This window comes from Pleurodeles waltl, chromosome 12 (assembly GCF_031143425.1).
Source record: "Pleurodeles waltl isolate 20211129_DDA chromosome 12, aPleWal1.hap1.20221129, whole genome shotgun sequence".
Taxonomy (NCBI): Eukaryota; Metazoa; Chordata; class Amphibia; order Caudata; family Salamandridae; genus Pleurodeles; species Pleurodeles waltl.
In genome coordinates, this window is record NC_090451.1 from 431,899,045 (window position 1) to 431,913,214 (window position 14,170).

A 14,170-nucleotide genomic window follows, 5' to 3' on the forward strand; every position below is an offset into this window, starting at 1 on the left:
CCAAACGTCCCCCATGGAAAGAATCCCTGATTTATATTTACTACATTAGTCACGCTTAGCAAAAATCTTAGAGTAGGCCACAACAGTAGCCCCTGGGAACACTCATGTTTTCGAATCTTTTTCATTACAATCAACATATTTCTGACTATTTCACAGATCTCTTTCTTGGTATTGACCTTATACCTCCGGCTCCTTTTAAACTGTATCTCATGCTATTTATCTTGCTCGGGCCCTTGAGTCTGTGTTTTTTTTTTTTTTTTTGGTGTGACTAAATTTTATTATGTGCTGTGTATACAACTAAATGGTCCTCACCGGGTACTTGTGCACAGTGTATGGTTTCATTTAGTTCAGTTCTGTGCGCCTTAATGAGGCCTAGTGTGGTGCATGCAGGCCACTGTGTTGGCAATGCACAGACTGGCAATGCGTGCTACTGCCAGGGCATTGGTCTGGCTATCATGATGGGCTGCCACCACCAAGGGGTGCACAAAGGACTGCTGAGATTCAAGTGGAGGGAGGAGCAGAATGATATTCAGAAGCGGGCTGGAGCAGCATCTGCTCATCCCGTCTCATGGCATCATAGTACACCGGGAGTCATGCTTGCAGAACTATTTCCTTCAAGGTTTTTTTTCCTGGGCATTTCATGCTTTCCTTTTCTAAACAACTTTATTTATAGAGTTGTGAACAAGCATAGTACAGCTCACATGTATAGTCAATATTCAACAATACTGTATGACATCCGCCAAACATCCCCCATGGAAAGAATCCCTGATTTATAAAAAATCTTAGAGTAGGCCACGACAGTAGCCCATCCATTTCGCCCAGACCTTACAGTGTTTCTCCGTGCAGTACCTTGGGCTTTTTCTGCTACATGCAGTAGTTCATCTCTCATGCCCACTAAGATATTGGTGGCAGCGATCCTGATCTCCACTTACATGCTGCACCCATATTAGCAATGAGGAGACCCACCGTCACTAGGAGTTGTGTGTGTTGACTACCCCCCTTCATTCGTCCATCAGCCACAGCAGGACTAATTTAGATAGGGTTGCACTAGCCCAACCCTTCTGTGAGGATGTTGCAAATAGGATGCCAATAATGTTGTATAATCGGGCTTTCCCAGATTGAAAGGAGGCAGGTCACCAGGTGTGTTGGCACCTCAGGAAGTGTGGGTCTAGATATTTGTTTCAGTCTTGTGGGGGCTATACTAGATTCAGTGGAGATATTTTAGATTGATTAGTTGTATTCTTAAGGAGATCGCCAACACACCATGGGAGCCATTTTAGTCTCAACCCAGTCGTCATTTTCAAGTGTGCCTATATCTCTTTCCCAGCATTTCCACAGCACCCTCACAGGATCTGGTGTATTGTTTACTAGTGGATATGCATTTGGTCCCCATTTGGGAGTCTGTTATGTATGCTTCCGGAGAGTTGTAACATGGGAGGGTTTGCAGTCGGGTAAGAGAGGCCTCTAGGGCATGGTGGCGCTGTAAGTATTAGAAAATTGTGCTTTATGCATCGAGTATGTGTTGGCCAGGTGTTTTAATGCACATATAGATCCACCCTCTCAGACTTCCCCGGGCTTGGATTTCCATGTGATGTCCCATTGTTTGAAACCCTGTAGTTGAACTATGTGCTTCAACCAGGTCACTGTCCATAGTGGAGCTTCAGCTGTTGGTACTCCATGTCATTGAATCCATTGTAGTGCTTTGTACAGTCTCATTATTGATGTTCAGGTCACTGGGGGAAGGTCTGTATTGGAGTAGGAGCCGTAAAGTAGGTTGAGCATTTTGTATCGTTCAAGGGACTGCAGCTCTAGGGCTATTTTGGGGTCGTCCTGATTGGTGAAGAGTCAGTTATTAAGTGGTACAGTATAGCTGGCCCAATAATATAGATAAATCTCCACTGTTTCGAGGCCTCCTTTGTGTGGTGACAAGACACATGTCCGGTATGCGATACACTGTTGCCTACCGGATACAAAATTCCCAACGGCACCTTGAAGCGTGTTGAAAAAAGTGGGTGGTATGTTATGAAGGTAATTAAGCGGTGGGTAGAGGAGTCTTGGGAGGGAAATCATCTTGAACAGGGCACCCCTACCCACTGTGGTCAGTGGGAGGATCACCTTCATATCCATATCGTTCCTTGTTCTGGCTACCAGGTGTTCAATATTGAGATCCCATGCCTGCCCTGCAGAGAGTGCTATGTGCGCCCCCAGGCTTTTGAAATGATGAGTTGCCCAGTGCAGCAGAGTTGTGGCCTCTATTTCATCATATGGGCTGTCAGGGGAAGGTAAGCAGATGTGGACCAGTTGCCCGTGTGTTCTGGCGCATCAGCATGTATCTGAAGAATGGCTATCAGTCTGGGCAGGGACGTTTTCGAGTTGCTGAAGTAAACTAAGTCATTGACATAAAGACACACCCTATCTTCCAGGCCTTCACGCCAGCGAAACCCAGCGAGTTACGCATCTCTCCTGATCCAAACCGCCAGCGGTTTAATGTTCAGGGAGAAGAAGAGGAGCGAAAATGGGCATCCTTATATGGCGCCCCCTTCAATATTAACAACAGGGGATGTCTCTTCGTTTACGCTGACTCTGGCCCACGGTTTATCGTAAAGTATTGAGACGTACATACGGAATAAAGACCCGAAATTCGAACGCTCCAAGAGGAGGAACATAAACTGCCAATGAACAGTTGAAGGCCTTTTCTAAATCTACTCAGACCAGGCAACAAACACAGTGACGAGTACTGCGTCCAGGCATGAAGCCATTTTGGTTAGGGTGAACCAGAGTTATAGTTGTCTTTGCCAGCCTGTTCCCAAACACTTTGATATCATTGTATTCTCCATGTTAAGAATAGAAATGGGCCTGTTGCAATCTTTTACTTACCTTTGTTTTTTTGACTTCGTACACAAGAGAATGTAAAATGTGATTAGACAGCTGCCAGTCAATATGAGGCTACAACAAAGCGAAATCACCGTAGCTCAATTGCTTTAACGGTCCATTATAAAGGCCATATAGTGAAAAAATAGATAATATTGAGGATTGTTCTGTTAGAATACCAGCAAATGTATCGCACACTTACCAATGAATGTGGCTTCTTAGCGCTTTCAGAAGACTGTAGAGGCCTGTTTCTTTGCTTTTTCATGTATTTTTGAGTTTTTTAGACTTCCAGTGACGACAATCACTAGGTTAACCATTTAAAATGAATCGAGCACAGAGCACCACTGTTGTGCCTGGTTCGTATGTTAAAAATCTTGTAACCTCACATTTGTAGGTATGAGATTCTGTGTTCCTCTACATCAATTGGCCTGCATTTGGATTAAAATGTCAATTTTTGACTAAATAACAACTTGTATAATGCTCTCACTATGGGGAAGGGCAGCGCAACATATATATGAGAAAACAACAACCGTGTAACATGGTGCCTAACGTGGGGCCAATTTGGGAACTTCATTTAAAGCCTGCTTAATATCACTGCAAATAATTTTCCGGAACAATTCAACAAACAACATGTATGGGTCTAGCTAAAATTAAGGACACAACTCTACTGCACATTTTAATAATTGGCAACACTTTGCAAACTATTTAAAAGATGAGTTGAACGAAATGATACAGAATGGTACATATAATTCTTCACTTTCGGGCCCAGACGTGTGATTGGTCTGGCCAGTAGACACTAATGGTTGTCATGTGCGTTTTTTTAACTCTACCCTGGGTTTTAAATCTTGCGGACCAGACCCTTTATATTTGCAGTCAGAACATGCTGCGGTAGTGACCACTTATAGTGGTGGGAAAGTGTGCCAACAGTGGTTACAACATTTTACATTAGGTGCAGTGAAAGAACACCTATCTCTCGTATTTGATGACATGTATTTACAAGCTTATTTGTTGGGTCCAAGAACACTACGTCAGAAACGCTTCTTATATGCAATATATAATGACATTTGGAAAGTTTCTCAGCAAGACGCTGCTGAACGAATGAGACAGAATGAAAAGGAAAATTTAGAGAAAGCTTTGGCTTTTGTGGACAAAGGTATGACTGCTCTGCCATCTCCAATTTATTCTGAAAATAATACTATGTGATCTGCATTCGAAATTATGTACAATTATATGTCTTTGTTGCAGCACGGATAGAACCAGCTGAGATCAATTAGGCAATTGAGTTGGACATTACAAAATCGAACCCTATACAATGGAAATACCTGAACACAAAGAATTATTTTTGCAATTTAATTTGACATGTATACAGAAGGTTATGGCAAAAAAGGTGCAACTTACACCATGGTAAACACTGAGCTTTTAGAGAACTTACCCTTGTCAGTAGCCAAAACTAAATTAGCTGTATAGCTTTAGTTCACATCTTGTTCAAAACACTATCAGGGAGGCAGATATGAAGCCATAGGGGATAGTTTTGTTCAAGAGTCCCCGGTTCTGCCTTTCGATTACAAGTGTGTGCATGGGGAAACAGAAGTATTCCTTAGTGGAAAAGAATGTGAAACTTTGTGTGGCCAATCATTACTTTGTGAAGAGGTCACGCTGCATGGACCGTGTAATGCATCAATGGCGAACTTCGCATGTTATTTGAAAGGCGCACCAATCTTCTTGATTCGCCCAGTGACCGATTCCTCTTGAATTGGAGTTATTTGGTCCTGAACGATCAAGGTTGTTGTGAGATGAATGCAGGTGTCCCATATGTGGTGATGGTCTCCAGGGTTACAGCCTGCTGTAGCAATGTGTTATTTCCACCCACACATGTAGTAAGGGAAAATACAATTTCACCTTCCAAACCTATTTTTGCTTGAATTTCGATAAGCTGAGCAACCTGAAAGCCTTATTGTTTCAGAAAAACGTTAATTTAAATATGCTAGAGAGACCTTTGATCTCCAAGTAGTAAGGTCTTCTGCTTAAGTATAATTGCTACTACGTACTAACTTGCCCCAGCATTTTTGTGAACTTCACCAGATATTTAATGCCTCAAATACTGCTGAATTAGTACACTTTTTAAAGGGATTGGATCTTGTTTTGTGAGTACATTGCACACAGTTTTTGGAGTGATCCCGTCCTTTCTGTACTCTTGGGTTTCCAGTGTTTTAGGAGGGATACCAATTGTCCTTTTCCTAGTCATTGTTATTTTTTATTTTTTTTGTTCTGCAATGGATGTTCCACGTTCCACCACCACAAGGACAAATGGCAATGAATCTGTCACAAGTCCTGCTGTGTCGTGAACACATGATACAGTGTTTTGGAGTGTCTCAGCTCCAGGAATCGAATTTGAATTGGTCTCTGTATTTCGATCAGTATGGTTACAATGTAGACAGTCTTGTCTCATGATGATGCCTTTGCTGCTGGATGTGTGTTATGAGTCTCCTCTTCTGGTTGATATGGACTCTTCGGATCCTAGATTCCTGCAACATGACTCTAACCTAGAGGTTACACTGTTGACAGTTTTGTCTTCAGCATTGGCTGAATTGACTGGATCTTACCATTTCTGTTCTTTGTAGTTTGCTACTCAGGCCTCGGTGGACCTGTTGTCTGAGGTTTCCTTCCTGGATCCCATTGACTTTGGACTTGGACCTATGTCGAGAACATTGTGGGTTATGATTCTGACCCTTTTTGTTTTAGTTAAATTGTTATATTAGTTTCCTTGGCTTTTTAATTGGCATATTTATTAAGACATATGGTTTTCATTTCCTTTTATTATTGCAATGCATTTTATATTTGACCTGTATAACCCTTTTAATAGATTTTAGCCTAGTTTTATATTCCTATTTTAGCTTAATCTTGTCTCTCACGACCAAGAGGGGAGTGTAGTGAAAGCACGTTAGGGCCTGCTCAGAGCCTCCATTTTTAAATCCATGTTTTTAACTTAGCATTTCTTTTCTGTCTGTAACATTTTACCTAGCTTCTCGTTTATTTGATAATGTACTGAGAAATCATTGTACATGTTGCTTGTTCCTAGTAAGCACTGTTGCCATTTAGTCGGTACACAGTGGAGAAGTGTGGCACAATGGTTAGAGCAGCAGACCCTCATGCAGTGATCTGGCCCAGAACCAGGGTTCAATTCCCACCTTGGCAGGTCTTGGGCTCAATTCCCTTGGACCAGATAATTCTCGCCTCGGTGCCTAATCTAATTAATGGGTCCCACTCTGTAACTCTGGGCAATAGCTTGATTAATCTCCACAATGGCCCTCACAGTGCTTGCATGCCTGGCTTCACCCTGGGGCTGCTCAGGAGTGGGTGCCTCACAGGGAAAAGCCAGGAGGGGTTCCACAGCGGTATGTGTATAACACCTTAAGACCCTAACAGGTGAGTAGTGCACTATACAAGTGCAAAGTTTTTACACTCTGTCCAAGTCTGAGCACACAGAAAGCAATGCCTAAAAATTCTAATTGCCCATAAAGACAGTTCTGAATTTGCAGACATATCACAGCGTCAAGCTTGCACCTCTGGCACAGAGGGTGCTTACATTATGACTGTGCTATATGTGCCAGAGGGGCACTTCTGCTGGGCTTATGCTGGAACATGGCACGCAGTACATGTAATGCAGGTTGTCTGACTCTGATTCTGAATCTGACTTCTACCCTTCACAGGACCAGTAGCCCGCAGTACACCAAAACAGCTTCTTGGCACCTTGGTACATCTTATCCAGGTGTGGAGGTTTGGTTCTCCCAATAGATCTGGCAGAGGGTGCTCCCACTATGCTCTCAGCAGTGTAGGTAGTTACAGATAGGATTTAATCAACACAGTCACAGAACTGTTTATCTTTTTCACCATCTTTGTAATGCCAGTTACAATGCTCAGTTTTGTTTGTGTAATAATCACAGCTCAATTGTTTATGCAAGCATAAGATTGTTGCAGTAAAGGCTCTAAAATACATTTTCCACATCTTTCTTGTGTCTAATTTTGGGTACTTTAAAATATAACACAGGGGTAGATCTGTTTCCACGATTTCCTTGGGAATCAAAGTAGTCATGTACAAGGTTGCAAATGCCCATCTGGTACCCTGGTGTGTTCAGGGGTTCAGACGGGGTACTGTAAGCTAGCTAGGAGTCGTGTCAACATATCCTGATGGTACATATGGACTGAGTCACTATACTCTGACATTTATGGTGACTAAATACATAGTCCTACTTTATTTACAGGAACTGTGTATTGATGGGGCCTTTGTAGCCTAGTATGATGGAACAGGTAAAGTTTACAACCAAAAGATTATTCTTCTGAGGATAATATTATAGGACAATATGTTTGTGTATTTCCCTTTAAAAAAATGTACAGTTTGAGCTTGATTCACAAAGAATTGGTTATGAGTTCTTGTCAATTAGTCTTGTAGCACTCATGGCTTACTCTTCAATTACAGGAGTAAGCGAAGGGTAAAGCAAGAGTACTTCTGTCTTACAACTGAATTCCAGTAGTAAGGCAGGAGTACTACTAGAGTAAGGGCCAGATGTACGTACCATTTTTCTTGTCGCAAACGGCCCGATTTGCAGAATCGGGCCATTTGCGACAAGTAAAAAGCATTTTGGTATGTACAGAACCTATTTTGCTAAATAGATTACCAAATCGCAAAATAGGTTTGCGAGTCACAATTAGGAAGGGGCGTTCCCTTCCTAATTGCGAGTCGCAGTGTGATGTAGAATTGTTTTGTGACCATGAAGGCGGTCACAAAACAATCGCAGCTAGCACCGGTTTCATATTGGTGCTAACCCCTTCGCAAACGGGAAGGGGTCCACATGTGACCCCTTCCCCTTTGTGAATGGTCGCGAAAATATTTTTAATTTTTTTTTCCTGCACTGAAAAAATGAAAAGAAAACTTCTCATTTTTGTTTTTGAAATTTATCCCATTTTCCTCTAAGGAAAACGGGCTGCATTAAAAAAAAACTGCTTTATTTAAAAGCAGTCACAGACATGGTGGTCTGCTGACCCCAGCAGGCCACCATCCCTGAGAGGGCGGCCATTCCCAATGGGGTCGAAATTGCAACCGACCTCATGAATATTTATGAGGTAGATCATTTGCGACCCCATTGGAAATCGCAAACTGTGTCATTGACACTGATCTACATCAGGTTTTGCGACTCGCAACATGCGACTCGCAAAACCTAATATTTGTACATGTGGCCCTTAGTCTTGCCAACTCACAAATTGTGGGATTCAGGCCTGCTGTTTACTGAAAGGCCTAAAATTGATAACATTTTCTGTTGCATGTTTGTATGGCCCAGTATGGACTACTAAGAAATATGCTTGACATCACCCGTCAACTTTCATTATCTGTAAGTGTTGAGCGTCATACGCCCTAATGAGGCTTCATTAATTAAACGTCTTCCTATCTAAGAAGTGGTAACCTTTCTTGTCAACTTAGAACAAATTTGTCAATGCACCTAATGCACCTTTTATAATTTGAATCACGCCCGATCTGCCCAACCTGTTCCTAGAAATGTTTCTCATAGACTGTCAGGCTGTTTTATTACATGAGTTATTGATTGTGCATGTCAGGTGTATTGCACACTGGGTACTAATCTATGTCTTCAAAGATTGACAAAACATTATACTTTCACATGAGAACGGATGTCAGGGAGGCTTTATGGGAGTCATTACGGCCCTAGCGGTCGGAGACCGCCAGGGGTAATGTAGCATCCGTACCGCCAACAGGCTGGTGGTACGGAGGCCCTTATTACGACCGCGGCGGTAGCGCCGCGGTCACACCGCCGGGGCCCGCGTTTTCCTGCTGTTTTAGCCCCGGCGGTGATAATCCGCCAGGGCAGCGCTGCCCTGGGGATTATGACACCCCTACCACCAGTCTGTTTCTGGCGATTTGCACCGCCAGGAAGAGGCTGGCGGTAAGGGGTGTCCTGGGGGCCCCCGGGGGCCCCTGCACTGCCCATGCCACTGGCATGGGCAGTGCAGGGGCCCCCTAACAGGGCCCCGGCCAGCTTTTCACTGTCTGCGTGACGGGTGCTACGGCACCCGTCGCACGGCCGCAACACCGCCGGCTCCATTAGGAGCCGGCTCCTATGTTGCTGCCTCATCCCCGCTGGGCCGGCGGGCGCAAACTTGGTTTGCGCCCGGCGACCCAGCGGGGATGTCGTAATGGGGGCCGCGGGAGTGCGGCTGCATTGGTGGCCGCACGGCGGTTACCGCTTCCGCCCACCAAGGTCGTAATGACCCCCTATGTGTCTGAATTGCAGTTGGCATAGCTGAGAAAACTGGGCTCAAATTACAACTCCCCATTCTGGCCACAATACTTGATCCTGGGCAAACTAATTCACATCACTGTGCTTAATGTTCGTTCTCTCTAAAATATGGGAGTACCCAGCAGATTCTGTGCAGAAACAGTGGTGTAATTTATACTATAACTTGGGTCTTTTACACTATATGTTCGCCAATATCTAATAATGTAATAAGACGCTTATATGGTACACACCAGTCATAAATCTGCCTCTGGACCAGCCTTGACAATGTAGGGAGGTCAATCTACATTTAAGTTTTCTAAGTTTATTTTTTGACATTTATTTGTCATTTTACACGCGGTTTGTAATATTAGGTATTATTGTAAATCCCTTACAAATGACAAACAAATGAACACTTTGAGTTTTAAAGTATCTTGTCTTGTTTGTACGTCAACGATTGCATGGCTTAGATTATGTGTCTTTTATTGGCTCGCCTAGTACTATGGGTCTTGGGACCAAGCCGGAACCACAGCTCAGCTCTGACTCGCCTAGCCGTTTGATTATGTGACTTTTGGATGTCTACCCCACACCAAGGTTATATTTATAAAATAGAGCACCACACTCATCATATAAGGAGTTCTTACGTTATCATCAACTGTGGTATGTTTAGCGAGCCCTGGGTTTTTTAACCAAATCTATTTGCATTCTGGTACTTGTAGTTCCTCTGGAATCATTCTGAACCCAGGGCTAAATAGTTTGCAAGGAGACATTAACTAAAAGTCAGGACTGGCAGACCATGCCACACCTTATAGTGGACATGTTAATAGCTCTGAATAAACCCACACAACAGATCTAAGACGAGATGCATGAAATTAAGATGTAGCTGACAACTGCTTCATTTTATTTTGACCCCTTCAGCAACACCAGACTGGTTGGTCAAAAACACCTGTTTCCATGCTGAAACTTGCATGCCTATACTTCTTAAAAACAGAACAGGAACTGGCTATGCCGTTGATTCTTTGTCCTACACTCTCATGAACTATTTTGAAAGTACCACAACATCATAGTTTACCTCTGGTGGCAATTTATATTTGTTTACGAAACAGAATATTCACTGTGTATATTGCAGGGTACAGAAGATGCAAGGTAGAGCATTTTCTTGAAAGCTTGCTTTGTTTTCTTCCACATGATATCACTTTTAGTCGTGTTTGTAGTACTTCACAATAACAAACAGTGATAAACGGAATATTCTGCTTTTTACATCATTTGACTGAAAAAAGCAGACAACAGTTCTACACATAACTAACAAAAGCACACACAGGAACATTACAACTGCTTCTTTCCCGCAAGAGTGTGGAATGAAATGGTCATTTAAATGAACATAGCTCTCTCTCCAGCTACATTTGTCATTTGCTTTGGTCACTGGATTGGTCTTTGGGTGAATTCTCAGCTGCTGGAACTTCTTCCTTTTTATATTTGACCCCAAAGAAGCTGCAGATCTTCATTAGCATCAGATCGACAATCTCTTCCTCTTCAGAGGCCTGAACAAAAGAAGAACGACAACATAAGACTGAGACACACTCTTCAAATTCATATTTTGTTTGTAACTATTTATTTTGACTTTCATTTCATAATTATTCGCAGATCTGGCAGAGGTAGCTATAGCCTCTTTGCAGAGCTCATGCGCTCTCTACACACAGAATGTCATTGGGCCCAGAGCCCTTCAGCCATTGGTTACGGCATCAGTCTTCACATTCATTAGCTAATGGGTGACTGTAGCAGTCAATCATTACTATTATGTAAGTGACTCACCATTACAGGATTTGGCTTTAAGCACCAGAGCTATTATTATGGTGACATCGAATTTAAGAACTGTCTCTCAGGTTACACGGATGTGGCAGCATGAGTCATCAAACCGCAAGTAGATCCCTCAGGTTAAAATGAATTTATTATTGTATGACTCCTTCACACCACGCCTTCATGTAAATAGTTCTCAATCCAGCTAATTTTTTGCGTCCCTCCTACCCTCTTTCCCTCTTCTTTGCTTTTGTCTCCATCTCTCTCTGAATCGTTTTTTTTCTCTACCTCACTGAGTGACGTTGTGACAGGAAGACCATATACGTTGTCAGCATCAGGCAGTGTGTAACTAACTTTTTAATATCCCCATTAATGTATTCTTTAGTTTTAAAAGTTTTGCCCACTGCTACTAACCGAATGCGCTTACATTGGTCTAGCAAGGTGCAACATGTGTGCAGTGTTCAGTACCTTTTGTTAATGAAGTCCTTGGTCTCTTGCTTCTGGGAAGGCAGACAGCATGGTGCCACTCCCCCAGGAAGATCATTGTCTACAAGCGCAGGTGCAAAAAGGCATAGACATCCTCTTAATGTGAAAGACATTTCTTACTTTGTAACCTCGAAAAGGGTCTGTTGTACTAAAAATAAGGGTACGTAACGAGGTGACCCTTACACTTCAAAATTAAGGGGTAAAAGTACATGGAGGGGCCCTACTACCCCAAGGTCCCAGTAAGAAGTCCTCAGGCCAGGGTCCCGCCACCCGTGCATATTGCCCATACACTATTCTAATCCTCTCGCACACCAGAATGGATTGTTTTTACCCCTGTAAAGTTCCTTGAAATAATTTTCCTAAAATGGAGAACAGCTTAGTCTGGAAATATCTAATTATACCAGAAGATCGAGAATATTAATTTCTAGGTGAAGAGGTATATCAGTGAAGTCCACCTTGGAAGTATACCGAAGAAAGGGGTGATCATCCCTTGTCCAAGTAAGTAAATATTCATTTATGTTTATTGTCAGGAAGGTGTTAGGGAAGATTCAGCCATAGAAACTCAACATTGTTCTCACTTCAAGAAATGTCTTAGAGAGTCATAAGCCCTTAGAAGAGCTTGTCTGCTGCACAGTTTTCCACCCTCAGATGTGCACTGCTTGGAGCATAGCAGGTTCTGATCTGCACATTTAAGTTCCTGGAGGCTAAGAAAATTCATACGAATAGATGACATAGCTCTTTTTGATCAAGCAAATCTTTAGCACTGGGTCTAAAGTGCTGAGAAGCATATCTTGTTCATTCAGTTAGATGCTGTACACTTCCAGTGCCTCTACTGCTACCTCTGATTCCATTGGTTTGGCGGAGTCAATTAGTTCAATGGTGATCAATTTCTCCTGTAATCATTGTTCCCTGGTCACCCTCACCAATTGAGGCAGTTTGCATTACCAATACATTATTTAGTTCCTATTGGTTAATCTGACAAGGTTAACTTTTAAGTGGGGACGTTCAAGGGATCTTATTCTCCCCTCATCCTTAAAGTTTCTGTTTGACTGAAACTTTAAAGATGACGGGACAATGTGGTTAACCCAAGACAATTTAATATCTTCTCATGCATCTAACTAGATCTTGGTTGATTATTGGCGGAGTGAAGACAGGTCCATTGATGAAGCATGCTACAACCTGTGACTGATGGATGTTTTATCTTCCCAGAGGGACGTGCACATACTTTCTATGCTTCATTATGCCTTTTATGTGATAGTTATGGAAGAAGTATTAGTGAGCCCTTCATTTCCTCTCACTTCTTATTGTGTGTTTGACTGGTATGATGTGATATTCGTGCTCTTACCACCTGGCTGATTTATTAAAACTTTTAAGCACGCCCATAATTGACGTGACCAATATCAGCAATAGAGAGACAACTGAACAAGCATGTCATAGTGGCCTTTTTTAATATGGCCTTTTTTATTAGGATGTAATCAGACAATAATGATGGGTGGCAAAGTCAGCAATGACCACTTTTCTGTATCCTCCTCACTTTTAGCATATTATTAAAAGTAAGCAGAAGAACCAGATTTAATATGCACATATTCTTCCCTTTCACCTCACTTCACCCCCCGATCCAGGGCTCCTGAAAGGAATATAAAAGTTTTTGAGAGAATAAATTGTGTTTGTATTTAATAAAATCAAGTGTTTCTATCTGGAACATCAGAGTAATTGACTTGGCAATATTACCTGATAATGCTTTTGTTCCTCACTGAAGGCGACAAGAATGACTGAAATAAATAGATTCAGGACCACAAATGTCATGAAAATGATGCATGAACCAATCAGAAAGGAGCCAAGAATTGGATTATAGTCCAACACCTGAAACGAGAAAACAATGAGAAAGAAGTATTAGAATTGTAATAAAAAACAATCACCTTTTAATTAAAATGGTTATGTTCTCCTTGAGGAAACAAATGTGACTGCTTCTTTCAAATGATAAATGTAATTCTCTGTGGACATTTGTCTAAGGTCTCTCGGTTTATCTCCTTTTGGAGTTTATTGTTCGTGCTTGTTGTTATAATGCACAATTCCTTCTACACTTTTTCCGTTGTATTCACAGTGAGAATCTAAAGGCTCCATCATCCCTGCTAGTGAAGTTCAAGATATGTCCTGTGGCCTCTCTCTTTTATTAATACATTTTCCCCAGGAAGAGCAGCCCCCCACATCCCATTTTTATTTCACACCAAGCTCTATTTCTGCTGACTTGTCCTGCGTTGCTCCTCCTTCATTGCTTGTCTGCTTTCTTTTATGGGTGTAGTCAGTGATGGCCGGTGATCTTTAAAAGTGGTGAGGCATAATCCTTTGGCTCAAATTCCAGTGAACATGCCTGATTTCTTCTCAAAGGGTTCAGGGGGTTCACTCACACTCGCTTATACTCAGTCTTACTTTCTGACTCAGTCTCATTTACTTACTCTCACTTACGCTTGCAGACACTTTAACGTACTGGGACTCACTCTGTCTCAATAACTCATGCAGTCTTGCTCATTTTCACTGTGACCCACTCATTCATTCTCACATACTCTCACTCAGACCAAGTTATTCTCAAGAATTCTGATTCATTCAGTCTCTGACTCTGTCTCTCAGTTCTACTCATTCAAAATCATTCTGACTCATTCTGACTCATTCAATCTCATTGCGACTCACCCCTTCTCCCTCACTGCCACTCATTCTCATTCAGTTGCCCTCTG

At 42.3% G+C, this 14,170-nt stretch overlaps 1 protein-coding gene across 1 annotated transcript in view; it reads right to left on the reverse strand.

Moving 5' to 3' along the window:
- Positions 1 to 10,223: 10,223 nt before the first annotated feature.
- The window catches only part of LOC138267136 (polycystin-1-like protein 2), an 835,832-nt gene continuing 831,885 nt past the window's right edge, over positions 10,224 to 14,170 (reverse strand). The window contains exons 42-43 of the mRNA XM_069215990.1: positions 13,170 to 13,301; positions 10,224 to 10,696 (exon numbers count right to left, since the gene is read on the reverse strand). Coding sequence (XP_069072091.1) covers positions 10,562 to 10,696; positions 13,170 to 13,301 — 267 coding nt within the window. The 3' untranslated portion in view covers positions 10,224 to 10,561. The remainder of the gene's footprint in view (positions 10,697 to 13,169; positions 13,302 to 14,170) is intronic.